This window comes from Pteropus vampyrus, unplaced genomic scaffold, assembly GCF_000151845.1.
Source record: "Pteropus vampyrus isolate Shadow unplaced genomic scaffold, Pvam_2.0 Scaffold129, whole genome shotgun sequence".
Taxonomy (NCBI): domain Eukaryota; kingdom Metazoa; phylum Chordata; class Mammalia; order Chiroptera; family Pteropodidae; genus Pteropus; species Pteropus vampyrus.
The window spans coordinates 49,004-65,105 of record NW_011888910.1 but is presented as its reverse complement, the minus strand read 5'-3'; the positions used below and the strand labels follow the sequence as shown (position 1 = coordinate 65,105).

At 31.0% G+C, this 16,102-nt stretch overlaps 1 protein-coding gene across 1 annotated transcript in view; it reads right to left on the bottom strand.

Annotated features, from left to right (window-relative positions):
* Window positions 1–505: 505 nt before the first annotated feature.
* The window catches only part of SLC35B3 (solute carrier family 35 member B3), a 21,868-nt gene continuing 6,271 nt past the window's right edge, over window positions 506–16,102 (bottom strand). Inside the window, 8 exon segments of the mRNA XM_011367021.2 lie at window positions 506–1,111; window positions 2,170–2,239; window positions 4,870–4,981; window positions 5,383–5,475; window positions 7,436–7,533; window positions 10,439–10,546; window positions 11,824–11,978; window positions 15,402–15,523. Coding sequence (XP_011365323.2) covers window positions 961–1,111; window positions 2,170–2,239; window positions 4,870–4,981; window positions 5,383–5,475; window positions 7,436–7,533; window positions 10,439–10,546; window positions 11,824–11,978; window positions 15,402–15,523 — 909 coding nt within the window. The 3' untranslated portion in view covers window positions 506–960.

Here is a 16,102-nt window from a genome sequence, read left to right as displayed (position 1 = left end):
ATTAGTAGAATTTTTTTAATAGTTGAAAAAAATCCCAAAACTCCCTGCTAAAAATCGAGGGCCAAAATCTTTTGAGTTCTATGAGTTCAGATTCAAAACTGTGCAAGCAACATACTATACACATTTGCTAAATCTATTTGTATTTCTTAACTTTATCCAATTTCATTTTTAACTTGCCAGGGATTCCGCTTTTGTGAGAAAAACAATAATTTTATTATTTTATAATAATTTAAGACAAATTCTTTTCTCTTCAATTAAAAAATCCAAATGATTAAATCTTTTAGCACTTCTTTGATGAATAGTAGTAAATTTTTCTTGTGATAGATACTTACAGGATATGGTATGACTCCTTTTCATATACTGTCTATATTTTACAGAAAATTTAAAGCATGTTTTCTATTAAAGAACACTTTTAAAATATCAGAGAAAAGCCTAAGTTTTAAAGTTGATGTAAAGCCTTACTCCACCCTTCGCCTCTCCCTTAGTAAATTCTATCAACACATTCTTAAAAAGAAATCACAGAATAATTTTTATTTATAATGAAGTTATTTTCTTTAGACTTTAAATCATCAGTTCACTCTTATAACAGAGAATGAATTTAAATAATACCACCAAAATGGAATGAATAAACAACCTTCTATTACATATCATTTCTTTGATTCATGATATCTAATTAGTCTTGAAACATGGTCCATTTCCAGTGAAATTCTCAATAAACTGCTAAGAATTACAATCCTTCATATTGACATTTTATTCTAAGGTGTGACAGATGCGGCTCTCTTGATTGCTTCAGAAGTCAAACGAACAAGTGCTCTGAAGATAAGTGCTGACTTCATATGCAATCCAGTCACAAATGGAGAGTGTGCCTTCAGATCCTTTGGTTTTTATAATCCCTTTGGGAAGTTAATTAATTGATGATTGTTCCCTTAGAATTCTATGTTAAACAGCCCAAATAACTACCTATACAGTTTGTGCCAACGTCCTTGATTTTCTTGCTTCTGCTGTTTTGTTTATCAGATCATATAGTGATGGTAGTCTTATTTTATCCATATTTTTGCTGTAAACATTGAGAAATATACCAAGGACAACTAACAAACCAGACCATATGTACCTAAGAGAAAAAAATAGGGGAAAAATTAATATTAAGATAACAATTTAAGATTAACCACAGAATTTGGTGATGAGTTCACAGAAATTATGTAATAAAATTTTACTATTGGAAGCCTACAATAATAGCATTAAAATAAAAATTGTAGTGTTTGATCAGATTAGATAGAATTTCACATCTTTTATATTAAGTATATACAGAAATAAGGTATTTTACAAAATACTAAATGTAAGTTCACTTGAATTTTAAGGATAATAATAAATTTGAAGTCCAATTCCTACTAAAAGTCTTAAGAGTATACTAAAAGCACTAGATACATAAATCTGCCAATGGCCATCTTGGGAACACAATACAGCAGCCCAACTAGTTATCCTAGTTAGGTAGAATATAGAGAGAGAAAAAGGGGAACATCCTGAGAAAGGGGAATTGGCAAACATTATTATAATGTATAGCTACCACATGTAGAAAGAGAAACTAATTTATAGAAGACAAATAATACATGGATGGGAATTTATTTTGTTACCTTTAAGTTTACACATTGATAATTTCTAGGTTTGAATCTTCTCAATTCCTAACCAACTTAAGTTTAAATGATGCTAATTTCAAACACATCCCAGATAGTAAAGAAAACAAAGGCTTTCATTAAAAGCTACAAATAAAATAATTAGAGCACAATTTACACAATACTACTCTACCTGAACTCCTTTGTAGAAAAAGGCAGTGAATAAATCAACAATTTAAAAAATATATAAATATGTAAATTTATATAATTTATATACTCGCACTAGGGCAAGGGGGAATGTATCCCTTAACCTCAACACATCACTCACATTCATTTATTTATATTGCAAACAGGTCACATTTGCACTGAAACTGGTTAGGTAAGTGTACAAAAAGATTTCTTTAAAATAATTACATACATTTCTGAAACAGCAGAAGATATCAATAAATTAGGGGTCAGGATAAAAAAATATACTTTATAAAGAATTAAGGCTGTTTAAAAGGCATGTAAAACAAAGTATCCCAAAGTGGAGAAACTTGTTGAATTAAAAAGTACTTACTGAAATGTGAATGGTTTAGCAAAGAATATAAATGAAAGTACAATAGTCATTGCTTTTCTTCCTGTTGTCACTGTAGGGAAAAAAAATGATTGGTTTAGAAGGTACCTACTATCCTGGCAATATTTTCGGTATCATTCATTCAACAAATATTCACAGAGCCTACTCAGTGCCAGGATCTATGCGAGGTGAAAGGAAACAATGAAAAGCAAAAAACATAGAAAAAAATCACTGTTGTTGCTACTATGGAGTTTACAATCTAATAGGAGTATAGATATAAAATAATACAGACAACTGTAATAAGCACTTGATGGAGGCCATGACATGATGGAGGAAGGTCATCCCTTCGAGAGACTTACTTTAGCAGTAAAGGCTGTCCCAAAGAAGGTATGATTAGGTAGAGCAGGGTTATTTTTTAAAAGTAGCAATCTAAAAGCATACTAGTATCTTAATAGTGGTTATCTTTAGATAAGACTTTGAGTAACACTTACAATCAATCCTCTTCACATGTATGTATTAATTTTTACTTGTCCTTCAAGTTATTATCTCAAAGTCTTGCTCTAAGGCCTGAAATCTTCCTTCCTTGTCCCATCAGGTAGAGAGAGGCATGTTGCACATTTCCCATTATAACCTCTCCCCCACTTTACATGATCAGTTGCTATCTTCCCACTGGACTGTGTGCTTTACTTAGTTCCTTGTCTTATTCATCCTTATCTCCCCAGACTCTAAAATTCCTGTCTCTTGGTGTTTAATGCATGAATGAACAAACACCAAATGAAGTGTTTTGGGAACGTATTGAAGCCCGATTCCCAAAACCTGTCTTTCTTTTTACTTTAGTAAAAGGACCCCTGTTTTTAGTTGGGCATACCTTTCATCCTCTCCTGCAACTAGGTGTGGTCAGGTGATTAGGTTCTGGAAAACAAAAATGTGAGCCGAAGTGCTATTTCTGAGAGTGTGATTTCTAGGAAGTTTCCATAAAGAGAAAGGTGTGTCTTTCATCTTCGCTCCATACCACTGCCTGGAATGAGGATGAAGATGTCAGAGTAGACAGAAGGAGCCTGGATTCCTAGTGAGTGTGGAGACACCAGCTCAGGAGGTAGTACCGTACGTGGGTTAAGAGCCAGGTCTGGAGCCAGACTAGCTCAGTTGTAATTATGACTCTGTAACTTACGAGCTGGTTGACAAGTGGGCAAGTCACTTAACCTCTCTGTGCTTTAGTTTATCTGTTTGTAAAATGGAATAATAACAGTGCCTACTTTTTAGGGTTATTTGAAGATTAAGGTAAATAATATATGTAAAATACTTAAAATGGCACCTGGGACATAATAAGGGCTTCATATGTATTAGTTGTAATTATCATTATCACCTCTGGATTTCTTTTACGAGAGAAATAAACTGGCCCATATCTTCAAGACAAGAACTGCATCTCACATTTCTTTATACTAACCACAGGGCTCAATCAATACATATCAATTGATATCAGACCCTTTTAAAACAGTTATTATCTTACAAGCAAAACTGGAACCTAAGCTAAAGTATATGAATTTGCAGTCTTTTTTGATAACATGAGATGACTTGAAAGATTAGTGATATGGCCTGATCTACAATTAAATTTTCTCTATTTGCTATCAGGATGTAAACTTTAAAAATGAGAGTCATACATGGGTAAGTAAAGAGAAAAGTTAGGAAGCAAATATACTTTTACAAAGAGAGAGATATTTGTTCATTTGCTTAATTTACTCTGGAGCATTAAAATAAGTAGTCCTCTAAAACAATGGAAATTTAAAATCAGGTAAATGACTAACATATACATGCATTTTAAATGCAAATTCTACAAATCTGTGCTAGAGATGATCAAGTCCAACTAATCATTACACAAAAGAGAAAAATGAAGCCCAAAGAAGAAGAGAGACTATAAGAGACTACTCTCCAGGTCACACATCATTAAATGTCAGAGCTGAGACTGGGCTCCACCTTCTATGATACTGCAAGCCAGCGCTCTTTATAACATGCCGCACTGCTTCCAATCCTGGCTTCAGGGCTCTCTCCTTATGAGAGATGCCAAGAGCACTTGTCATCTATACCATTCACTTGGTAAACGATACAAGGTAGCACAGGGAGTCATCTGTTGTCCTCATTAAGCCTTACCTGTAGTCCCTCACCTGTTGCCCTCACTCCTATAAAGCAGAAAAATACAACCTCCATCCCTCTAAAGGGAGAGGAAAATACCCACAGAGCAGATGCATAATAATTATTAGTAAAAAGAGAATCTTATCTGGTTGATGTACTAGAAAGTATAAAAGAGAAAGGTCCAAAAGCTTTGTTTAAAATCAACCTGTCATACTTTAAGTGCAACAAAATGAGAATTTTCAGGTATAAATTAAAGTGTATAAAGGCAGTATTTTTCTCTGAAGGTATTCATCCTATCATACTTTTTAATAAAAAAGTTCTTTTAATGTATTTAAGTTATTATGTATATAAAAGTATATATTTAATTTTAAAATTAAACCTTTAATACAAAATTAAGATAAAACATCATTTTGTTTAGAATTTTAAAGAAATACCATAAGCCGAGAAATAAATTGGCGAAATATGGTAATTTTCTTGTTAATGAAGAGTAGATGCTGCCCTTATCTTTTGGAAAAGAGTATCAGAGAAAATTTAAATCCTATTTCATAACCTAAGCAAGTATGTCATTCCTACCTGTTACAGCAAGAAGTGCACCAAAAATTTTAATCAAAGCCAGAACAAAGGAGATTCCAAAATACCCAGTGAGGGAAAAAAGGAAAGCATAACCATAGGTCCGAATTAGATTCTGCAACATATAAAAAAGCCTGTTAGAAAAATGCAAAACAAACCCTGAGGTATTACAAATGAAATAAAACTACAGATTTTAATCAACTTTTTGAGCAATAATAAGCCATTCAACAATGCAGTCAAGCAAAGATTCTTATTTAGTTCTGATTTAATGGAAAAATAATGATGAACTTTAAAATTTACAACTTCTACATCATGAATATCTTAAAAATTAAAGGGTAGAGCAAGGATAAAATAAATTTAAATATAAATCATTTCATTTCTGAAATAATTTCTGATCTGCATATAAAGAAGTTATCAAATTACATAAAAAAGTCTTTTTGAACAAGGGGAATTAGAAATATAGAGGAAACTATTTAATGGAAGATGTTTATTTTTTAAAATGTAATTAATGTTTACCTTTGAACAAAATGTTACTGCAGGGCCTAATCCATTAGTGCATGTCAATCCCAATAAAATGTACACAAAACCGATTGAATATGAATACAAAACCTAGAGTAGATAAAAATAAAGTGGAAAAAAGTGCTATCAAACCAGAGGTGGAAAATGAAGAATTTTCAATATGTGGAAATAATAGTTGATCCTGTTTATAAGTCTATGCCTTATTTTATGTAAAGCACATCAGTGCAGATCTTTTTAAATATAGTTACATAATTATTCATTTTTTGCCTGGCTTAATAATGAATTCGAACCAGATTTTAATGTTGGGATTCTAAAAACATACATCAACAAAACAAAACAAAATTAAAGCAACTTATTAAACATGAAAAACCCGAACATTAAGTTTGCAGACATTAAAATATAATGAAAATAAGCAGTATATGGCATATTTATTGTTTAATTTCCCAATTTTCCTACTACTTTTTCCATTCCAGTTTATTATACTCCTTATCAACACAGTCTACATCAGAATCAAACTTAAGTACCTGCTATGTGTCAGGTACTGTGCTAATAATGTTCTGTATGCACTATGTGGATTATTCCACTTATTTCTCACAACTAACCTATGAGAGAGGTACTTTTAATCATTATTTCCCAATTTGCAGATGAAGAAACTAAAACGTAGAGATATTAGGTCATTTTCCCCAAATAAGAGAGTCAGTAAAACTAGGATGTGAACTGAAGCTATCTGAGACCAGGACTTATGGTCTTAACCACTGTATTACATAAACTTTCTAAGTACCTACACTTCCTTAATTCTCTTATCTTTACCTTATCTAGGAAGAATGGTAATGATGATCAAGAAAACTGACCAAGATTAAAGTTCCTTTGTTCTTAGGGACTTCTTAAGAGTATCACTACTCTGCTGACAAAGTAACGGGAAAGGCCAGTCCTATAGATCCTTAATGCAGTAAGTTCTGTCTGTCTAGCAAAGTGACTGGCTATAAAATTAATGTAAACGCACACACACACACAATAGCTTTCCTATATACAAATACCAACCAGTTAGAAGATATATTGCAAGAAAAGGCATTATTTCAGTAACAATGGCAGAAAGATGAAACCCCTAACAATAACTTCAAAAGAAATATGCTTAGTATATATGAAGAAAACTTTAAAATCTAAGGGACATTTTTAAAAGAATGCTTGAATAAAAGGAAAGTCATACCTTATTCTTGGACTGAAAGAATCAAGGGTATAGATGCCATTCTCCCTAATTTAATTTATAATTCAATGCCATACCAATCATAATATCAATGGGAGTTCTACTTTATTTGGGAATATGAACACCCAAGAATAACTACTGGTAGTAATATTCTGAAAAACAAAAGGAACAATGGTGGCTAGTCCTAACATATGGTAAATGTATGATTAAGCTGCTGTCATCATATGGTTCTGGTGCAGAAATAAATTCAAAAGGATACAATTTTGAACTCTTAGAATATGAAATAAGAAGGCACTTAAAATAAGCTGAAAAGGTGGATTATTCTATAAATGATATTGAAATGGATGGATAGCTATATGGAGAAAAACTTTTAAAGTTTTGAGTGGATCAAAGACTTAATAAAAGAGGAAATCATAAAACTAGTAGGCAACATGGATAAAATTCTTAAATCTTGAGTCAGGAAAGCCCTTTGCAATCATAATACATAGCCAGAAGCCATAAAGGAAAAGATAAACTGGACCACATAGAAATTACAAATTTCTAAATGGAAAGCAATACCAAATACAAAGAGAGGAGAAAAATTATGTAACAGAGAATTTTTAAAAATATGTAAAAAACTATTAATTGCTTAAGAAAAATTTATCAAATACTCTATAATAAGCTATTAGCAGTAGCATTTTTACTTTTTTTCTTCCTATGTTCGAATGTACTATACTTTAAAGAATATATGATAAACTAGTTTAAAAATGCAATGCCAGTCTGTAATACTGTAACTACTTCAAAAAATTAAGTATATCTCCATTTTTAAGTCTGTCTGAATGAAGAAAAAACTGCTAGAGTATTTACCATTTCCGAATTAGAAGCATTATGCAGTTTCATAGCTTTCTCTTGAACATTTCCAATGACAGCATCTGCACATAGTGCCAGGGAAATAAGGATCACACCTTCAAGAAGGCATAAGAAAACAACCTCCTTATTTAAACATACAAATGATAATCAAGATTTAGCAGATTTAATTGAGCTAAAAATCAAAAGCAGGTCTTAAATTATGTTTGTTCAGTAAAAAGGAGTATTTTTATCCATAACCAGTTGTAACAGGCACATAGGTGATGTTATTAAAAAAAAACAATAGCACTAATAAACTGCATTAATGCCGTCACGATTATTGTGTTTCACTATCATGTCAAATAATAGTTCTGCTTTTAAACTAGATTATATGTCTGAAAGAAATATTGTATTAAACAAATATAGAAGAAATTCTTAGAAGATTTATTAGGATTGGTGGTTAGTCAATTACAGAAATCAGGTGCAGAGGGAAAATCATAAAAAAAATTATTAAAATGTTTAATTTAAAACACATAAACATGCATGAAGTTGCCAAGGTCTTTTCTTTGAGTAGCGGTCCTAACTAAAATGCTGCACTTTCTCTTTTGTTTAAACTACTCGTAACACATTCTTTATGAAATTTGTTTTTTGTTAAAAAGTACACCAAAAAATTAGGAACTTCTGAAACAGAGTGCAGAATCCTTTCATATTTTCATAATATTCTCAATTTTTGCAGTTGTCTCATTCATACCTACAGAAACAATTCTTCAAACTCATTTTTGAACAATTCAAGTATATATTTAATTACTGTGTAATTATAGTAAGAGATAAAACTGGCCTAAATGAAACCAGAAATCAACACATTCATACAGATGTGCACGTCTACCTAAGAAGCAGGGTCTTAACTCCGAATGTTTAGGACACTGGTCACCAGTCATGGTGCTTTACAGAAAGAATAAAGAGCAGTCTTGGTTACATCTGTGAGTCCGATGGAATTTAAGGGAGTTTTCTCTTTTTATTTTCTTTAAATGCATAAGTAATCAAAGGTAGCAGAAAAATATATATACATATTATACACTTGAAAATGTTCAGGTTTTCATACTTAATCTACAATTTGACTTTTTATGATCTAACTTAGGTATTTACTACCTAATCATGCATTTTTATTTACAAACTTGATTCTCAATGCTCTTTTACTTGTTTCAAATATCAAATCTGTCCTCAAAAGAAAAACACATGGTATTACTGAAGCTCCTGAAAATAACGGCCTAAATCCTAAAAGGCTATTCGAAGACATTTCAAAAATGTTCTGAACAACAGCAACATGAAATACTTTTATGAAAATAACTAAAGTGTATCCTAAGGGGAATATTTTAAAGGTAGACATTTATTTGAATAAGCAAATCTGATATATTCCCTTTATACAATCAAAATTTATTTATGTCTATTTTGGCCATTTTAGGTTAATCTAATCTCCTTTAGATAATATATTCTTATAGATCAAGGATTATGATAAGTGCCCATAACTATTCTTAATAATTAAGTATATTTAGGTTCTAATTCTCTACAAAACTATTTCCACAGAACTCAGAAGAGTTAGCACTTATGCTACAGTGAGAAGTTACAGAACCACCTCTTTCCATCATCTTCACCCCACCAGGTATACATGCTTTCACATCCATTATTCCATCATCTCATTCTACCTTATATAGCTACTATTGTGTGAGGCAAATTATCAACATTACCTCTGTTTTTAAGTGAAGCACCAAGGCATCTGGTAATTTAGTCATGGTTATATTTTTAAGTGATTCAAACAGAATTTGATGCCATGTCTCTGACTGTAAGTTTTGTGTGTTCTCTTAAACTGCTTTGTCATAAGTTAAGTTGCTCAGTTTTCAAATATAATCTTCCTTTTAGATTTGCTGACATGAAAACAAAGTGTGTCTGAAAAATCTAAACCATGTTAGAAACATGTGCAACTATAAGCTTTCTCAGAGTAAAACTCATTGAAATAATGATCCCTGGCACTCCAAATGATCCAAGGTGAAAGAACAAATGTAAGAGGTTCTACTGGAGCTTCTAGTTGGTAAAGACTTGCTCTAAGAGGCTGAACTAGTTACATTTAAATCTATTAACTTAGCCTGGTTAACCAGGTTCCTAAGGAAGGTAAGAACAGCGAAGCTGATGTAAAATGATTTTCTTCATTACGTAATACTTCTTTTTCCATAAGTAATTATACTCACTATACTTTGTACTTGTTGATATATGCATATTTTTTTTTCCTGTTCTCTCAGAATTCCTTTTAAGACCTAGATATTTTAAATACCATTTTGTCAGGCTAGGAAATGTGATACTAAAATAACTATGAGTAAAACTCAATAGTTAAGAATGACATTATGTATATATACGATTTCTCCATAAGGTCTTTAGAATGAAAAAAAATTCCAACACACATTTTTTTTAATTCTTATTTATTTCTAAACATACTATAATACCTATTCTGCTTTTGAAAAATCCAAAATTTACAAAATTCCACATGGCACACTAGGAGGAAACTATTTATGGTGGAAACTTTAAGTATGTTAAGGTTATGACCATATTTATATCACCCAGTTTAACATTAAAGCACAGCATAACTTTCCGTCCTTAGCTAAAACAATGACAAGTAAATGTGCAAGTTTCAATCTTTTTAAATACATGAGAATAAAATAATTACTGTGGTTCTCCTATAATTCATGCATATATTTCCAGTTCAGCCCAAATAAACTGACCTATCATGTACCTGACAACATATTTTGACTGGGCAAACAGCTTCTTGTCAAATCAAAAATATATGAGTACTAAAAACAATTGTATATTTCCAGAGTTGTAATATTTTTACTATATCTTTTGGAAAGCTCGAAAGCTATGTTAGATATGAGAATTACAGATGTCAGACCATCATTTAAAATCCTTATGAAACTAAAAATTCTTACTCTAAACCAAACTGCCTACAAAATCTAAGTAGACAATAAAACTCCTTACCTGTCAGGTTGAAATTTGGTGCAACTGTGCTATCAGCTAGGGTAAACCATATCAGACCAAGGCTCATACATACTGCAGCAGACACATCTGCAACATTATAACGTTTTCCTGTGCAAAATACAAATATAAGTCAACCTCATTATGCAAATACCCACTCAGCATAGTTTTTGATGTATGTATTTAACCAAGTAGAGCAGGAATCTGCTTATACCCAACATCAAAAATATATGAAGGACACTTAGGTCAAGGCATGATATAGTCACAGAAGACTGTTTGAAAATTAAATTACCAGTGAGCATCTTATAATATAGATAATGAGATTCTATTTTATTTGTTGTAGTAGTGAGTAAATATGAATATTTAAAGTTTGTGGAAATTAGAGCCTCTTTTTCTTTATGTATAATGTAAGGCTATTCATTTTCTTATAGTTTATAAGTTTACAAAGTAACCAGAGTAATTATTCAAGCTATATAACTGTTCTGTTTGCAAATACCTTAATCAAATAAATAACTTCTAGGATGGTGAAGATTAATTTCCTTTAGTATATTCACATTTAAATAACCATGTATTGTAACATTCTGGAAGTATTGTAAGGAAATATTATACATGCCCAGTCAGTTGTGATGGTAAATGTAATTGAGATTATTATTTTTTCCTGTGTGAACAGTTGTCCTGAAATTATATGTGAAGTGTTGACATACGTACTTTCATTTTAAAAGGTTTTTTGGGGAAGGCATCTAAGGCATAAAATGAGGTCAGGCTGTATAACAATGTTAGTGATAATAGAAACACTTGATTATCGAAACATGAATATTCTTCATGAGAGTCATATGAATAACGATTTGTTTGGCTGCTTGTTGCTATCATTATCTCTTCTTTTACTGCTATTTCTACATAACTTGTAACTTGGTTGGGGCTCTAGGAAATCAATAAGCCAGCAGAATTTGTAAAAAAGCAGTTCTGCTCAACATGAGAAATATCCATTTATTTGTATAATGGACATAGAGGGCGGAGCTCCGAAGAACAGAAGAATGAAAATTTGAAAAAAAGAGCTTTCCAGGTACTTCTGAGCTAGGCCTTCAATATGTGAATATAGTATTTCTGGAAATGTAGTTGATCCCAGATTAAAAGAATAAAACAAAATACTACTTTTAGTCTACCCAAGTTCAAATTATTGATTTCAAATACTAAGGTATATATCACAGAAGTATTGGTTTTTATAATACCTTATTTTTATAAGGTATTATAAAAATATCACTCGGAATTGTTACAATAGCTAGATTGTTCATTAAAAATACTAACCAAAGTTTAATGTTTTTCCTGTGCTAGATGTCATAATATATCCTACTAGTTACAAACAGTATGAAAACATATCATTACTGTACCTTGAATAAAAACTCCTCCTAGCATAACAGGAATCAATTTGCAGCACTTGAAGATGACTTGGGTAGGATAATTCAGGTAGCCCAAGGAAGTGTTTGATAACCCCATAGTACCCACAGTTAGAAAAGCTATTATCATGTAGGTTTTTCCTGGTATTCTGTAAAAGACAATTTTTTAAAATCTTCATTTTCTGACCCAATTCATACTATTGTTAATGTGTTTACAATGTGTAAATGTCTAATTACTCTTCTAATTTGTTTAGTATTTCTAGAAATATTGGTAAGATATCACTATTTTTAAAGTTCTAACACTGCTTGTATAAAAGATGGTGGTAAAAATGACAATTCATCCTTATTTAATCAATCATCAGTGAGAACTCTCAACTATATAAAAAACTAGTATGAGAAAGTTACCTGGATTCTAACTGAAGGTATAAAGTATATAAAAAAAAGTTTTTTAATAGCAGTTCTAGCTACACATAAAAATGATCTTGATTAAATTTAGGGGGAAAAAGTGATTTTTAAAATATTGGCCTCTATAATAGTAAAAGGCACTTTAAATAATTTTAACTTCTAAATTTTGGTTCTGTTTTCTAATTTTCCACCTAGCTTTAGGAAAAAGACATCCATCTATTCTGCTAGAGTAACCTGAGCAGAATTTCTCTAGTAAAAGTACATGGTGGTTTAAAACTATAGACATAATTTACATTACTACGCTATCTTTTGCTTCATCTCTAACTCTGTATTCCATAAAATGTTAAAATAATCAGCTTTCAGGTGAGGAATCTGACTCTCTCCTTATGACCCCAAATCTATTTTGGGTGCTATCTGGATTTCCTAAAGGGGATTCTTAATTTGACATCTTCAGAATTTTGAGCTATCACTGTGAGCATATGCTCACTTTGATTAGATAATTAATGCTCTAAAAAGAATAATATTGTACATTGGTGTAACTAACATAGGAAGCACTATTCACATAATTAGATTATGTTGTGTACTTAGATCTAGTTTCATTTGGAATTTGTGTTCATGTGTAAATCAAGGCCAACAACATTCTTTCATATATTTTATATGGCTACATGCAAGGCAAAATAATTTACTGGAAAAATTCAATTAAAATGCATCATTGCCACTTACATTTCAATTTTGAGGTCTTTCCTACTTAATCCCTAACAGTGGCCAACATTTAAAATGCACACAGAAACATTCTGGCATGCCTGTATGCATCAGTGTACACAAACACTGATTTTTATGCTGTTCATGGGGTTTAACCCTCAGTGGGATATCATCATGGAAGGACAGCATTGCTTTTCTAGGTAATGACTAAAATCACAGAAGTCAAACAGTAGCCAAAAAGTAAAAAAAAAAAAAATTCAAGCCAGAAAAATCACAAGGAAAAGCAGTATAGTACAAGTAGGAAAAACAAAAACAAAAACAAAAAACAACAAAAAAACAAAACCCAGCCTGAAACTCAGGAAACCTAAATTCAAATGGCTCAAATTGTGACAGCAATTTGCTATATGATCTCATGAAAATCCCAGCACTTCCCTAGGTCTGTTTTCTCATCGGTAAATAAGGAAGTTAGATTTCATCATCTTGCCTACAGGATTCCTATTTAACACCCCAACTGCTTATTTCCTTAGATATAGAGGGAAAATCGTAACTTTAAAAAGCCCCTTCAAAACCAATTTCATAGATCGCCTTTACTAAAAACTCAAATAAAGTAATTAATAATAAAGTTATAGGTAATCTTAGTTGAAAAATAACAAGTAGTATATTTAGGAAATTATAATTTATAATGTGCTTTCCCACACATTACCGCATTTGATCCTCAAAATAAAACTGAGCGAATTTAAGAAACTTCCCTGAGGTCTTTTCAGAGCTATTAAGAGGCAGAACAAGACTCAAAGTGATGTTTTCTGACTCCAAATTTTGTACTCTTTCAAGTACACTGGTATTCATACAAACAGAGGAAGAAAGAAAAAAACTAAGCAAAAGTCTAAAGAGCAGTGCCACAAATAAAATCAGAGATGGGTAAATACTCAGAAATAATTTTAGAAATATGTGATTAGGCTTATTTTCATTGTAACATAACTTTAAAGACTTTTTTAAAAATAGCTTTTCAGATGCTTTAGAATAAAAAGGTTTCAATTCATAATTTTATTTGTTATACATCTATAAATTCTTCTACCAGATTCCTTCACTTATGTTTAAATCAAACACAAATGATATTATCTTTAAATATGTATGGTCATGTGGTTTAAAGGTTGGGATAAACATGGCTTGAGGCCACTCTCATCTCATTTGGGTAGCTGAGAGGGAGGTCTATCTTTTTAAAATTTAACACTGAGGAGATGCAATTTCTTTGTGTGACTTTTAATAGAGACGGCATTAGATTCTTTTACTTTAGAAGTAATCAGAAGTCCAGCAGTTTGCAATAGGTAATGAGTCATCAGGCTTCCTTACATATTAGTCTTGACAAATATAATCTCATTAATTTTTATTCTATTACCTATGGCTAAATGATTTAGATTTCAGAGCATGAAAATAATAAAAAAGATATTCTCAGATTCAAATATTTTTTAATATCACTGCTTAATAATTTATGGCAATACAGAGAGATTGAAAGGTAAAAAATTAGACCCACGAAGAAATGCTGGTGATACAGATTTAAATATTTAAAGTTTAATAGTTATCTTTATACGACATCAAAAGCATTTATGTAAGAAAAAAAGCTGGGAAAATTTTATTTTCATTGAAAGATTAAATATTTATATCAATGAAGACAATGTCAGTACAGTATTAGAGATATTTATTATATTTAAACTGTCCAATATATACATGAAATATTCACATTTTAGGATATAGGATAACTATATTTATATTTCCCAAAAAGTTATATTCAATTTCCTAACCACTTTCTGTTTATAATCAGAGACAAAGTTTTTACTGCATATTGTTCTATATGCCATTAAAATATTTCAAGGTATTTTTCAAACCTAGATGGCTGATTTAAAATAAACTCATACAAATTCCTTTGGTTTTGATGAAAAGGAATGTTATGGAATTTCTCTGATATAACAGAATACAATCTCAGCTACTGGACATTACAAATATGGCGATGTTAAGTGGGATATATCCCACAAGAAATAACTATACATTTTTACACCACTATAAAAACAAGCACTGATATTTCATATCACCACTTTGATATAGTAGCACTGTAAATCTTCCAATAATCTTTCAGTAATCATACCTATTTCAGTAAAATATAGAAACACCTTGGTACATCTGAACACTTTCTCCTGTTTCAAGAAGACAATCACTACAAGTTGCACCTAAACTACATTTTTATTTGATAACATGACACTTAAGAGATTTTTTCAGTGTATATTGAAATATCATATTTAATATTTTAATAAACTGATTATATCGATAAAAATTCTTAGTGTTAGATAAATTTTATTAATGGGAAATGTATAGTTCATGGATAATATACTCTGTATGCCCAAAGAGCAAAACAAAAAATTTAACTACTGCTAGTGAACTTAACTGTCAAAAAATACAAACAAACCACATACCTTCTCCTTTTGTCCTGAATAAGTTGAAGTTCTATTAGGCCAAATATGGAGTAAAATGCAAACTGTATTAAAGTAAGGAACCAGCCATAGGACTTAAAACCCTCCATTGAAAATATTAATTCCTGTCAAAAGATACATCGATATTGTTAAGTTCAAGAGGCAAACCAATTTCCTTACAATTCCTAAAAAACAGAATAACACACACACACACACACACACACACACACACACACACACACACACACTCAAATCACAAGATTTCTCAGAGGTAAAATTAGAGTAGTTAGGAGGCCTTTCCAAAGAACTGACACTAGATATCCAGGTATAAAAATCAGAAGAAAAATAAAGAAGTGGAGGGAGAAACAGCATTATTCTATGCTTTTCGCTTTTTTTTTTTAAAAAGACCAAGAGTTGCCCAAAACAATGACATAGGTAGCTTATTTAAGAACTAATTCACTATTCAAAAAGCATTATTTCATGAGTAGTCTATTATCTCAGGCCTGTTTTTCTACAGGACTATAATCAGTTCAAATCAATAATGTTATTTTTTGGAATACTTGTGACATAGAGAAAATAGTTACTTTGCCTAAACATAATGTTATACCATAAAGTAATACTTACAATAATTGTTAATAATACATTCTTAAGAAGTCATTAAGAGGTATTCCTTAATGTAATCTGGCTTAATTAAAAAAAAAAAA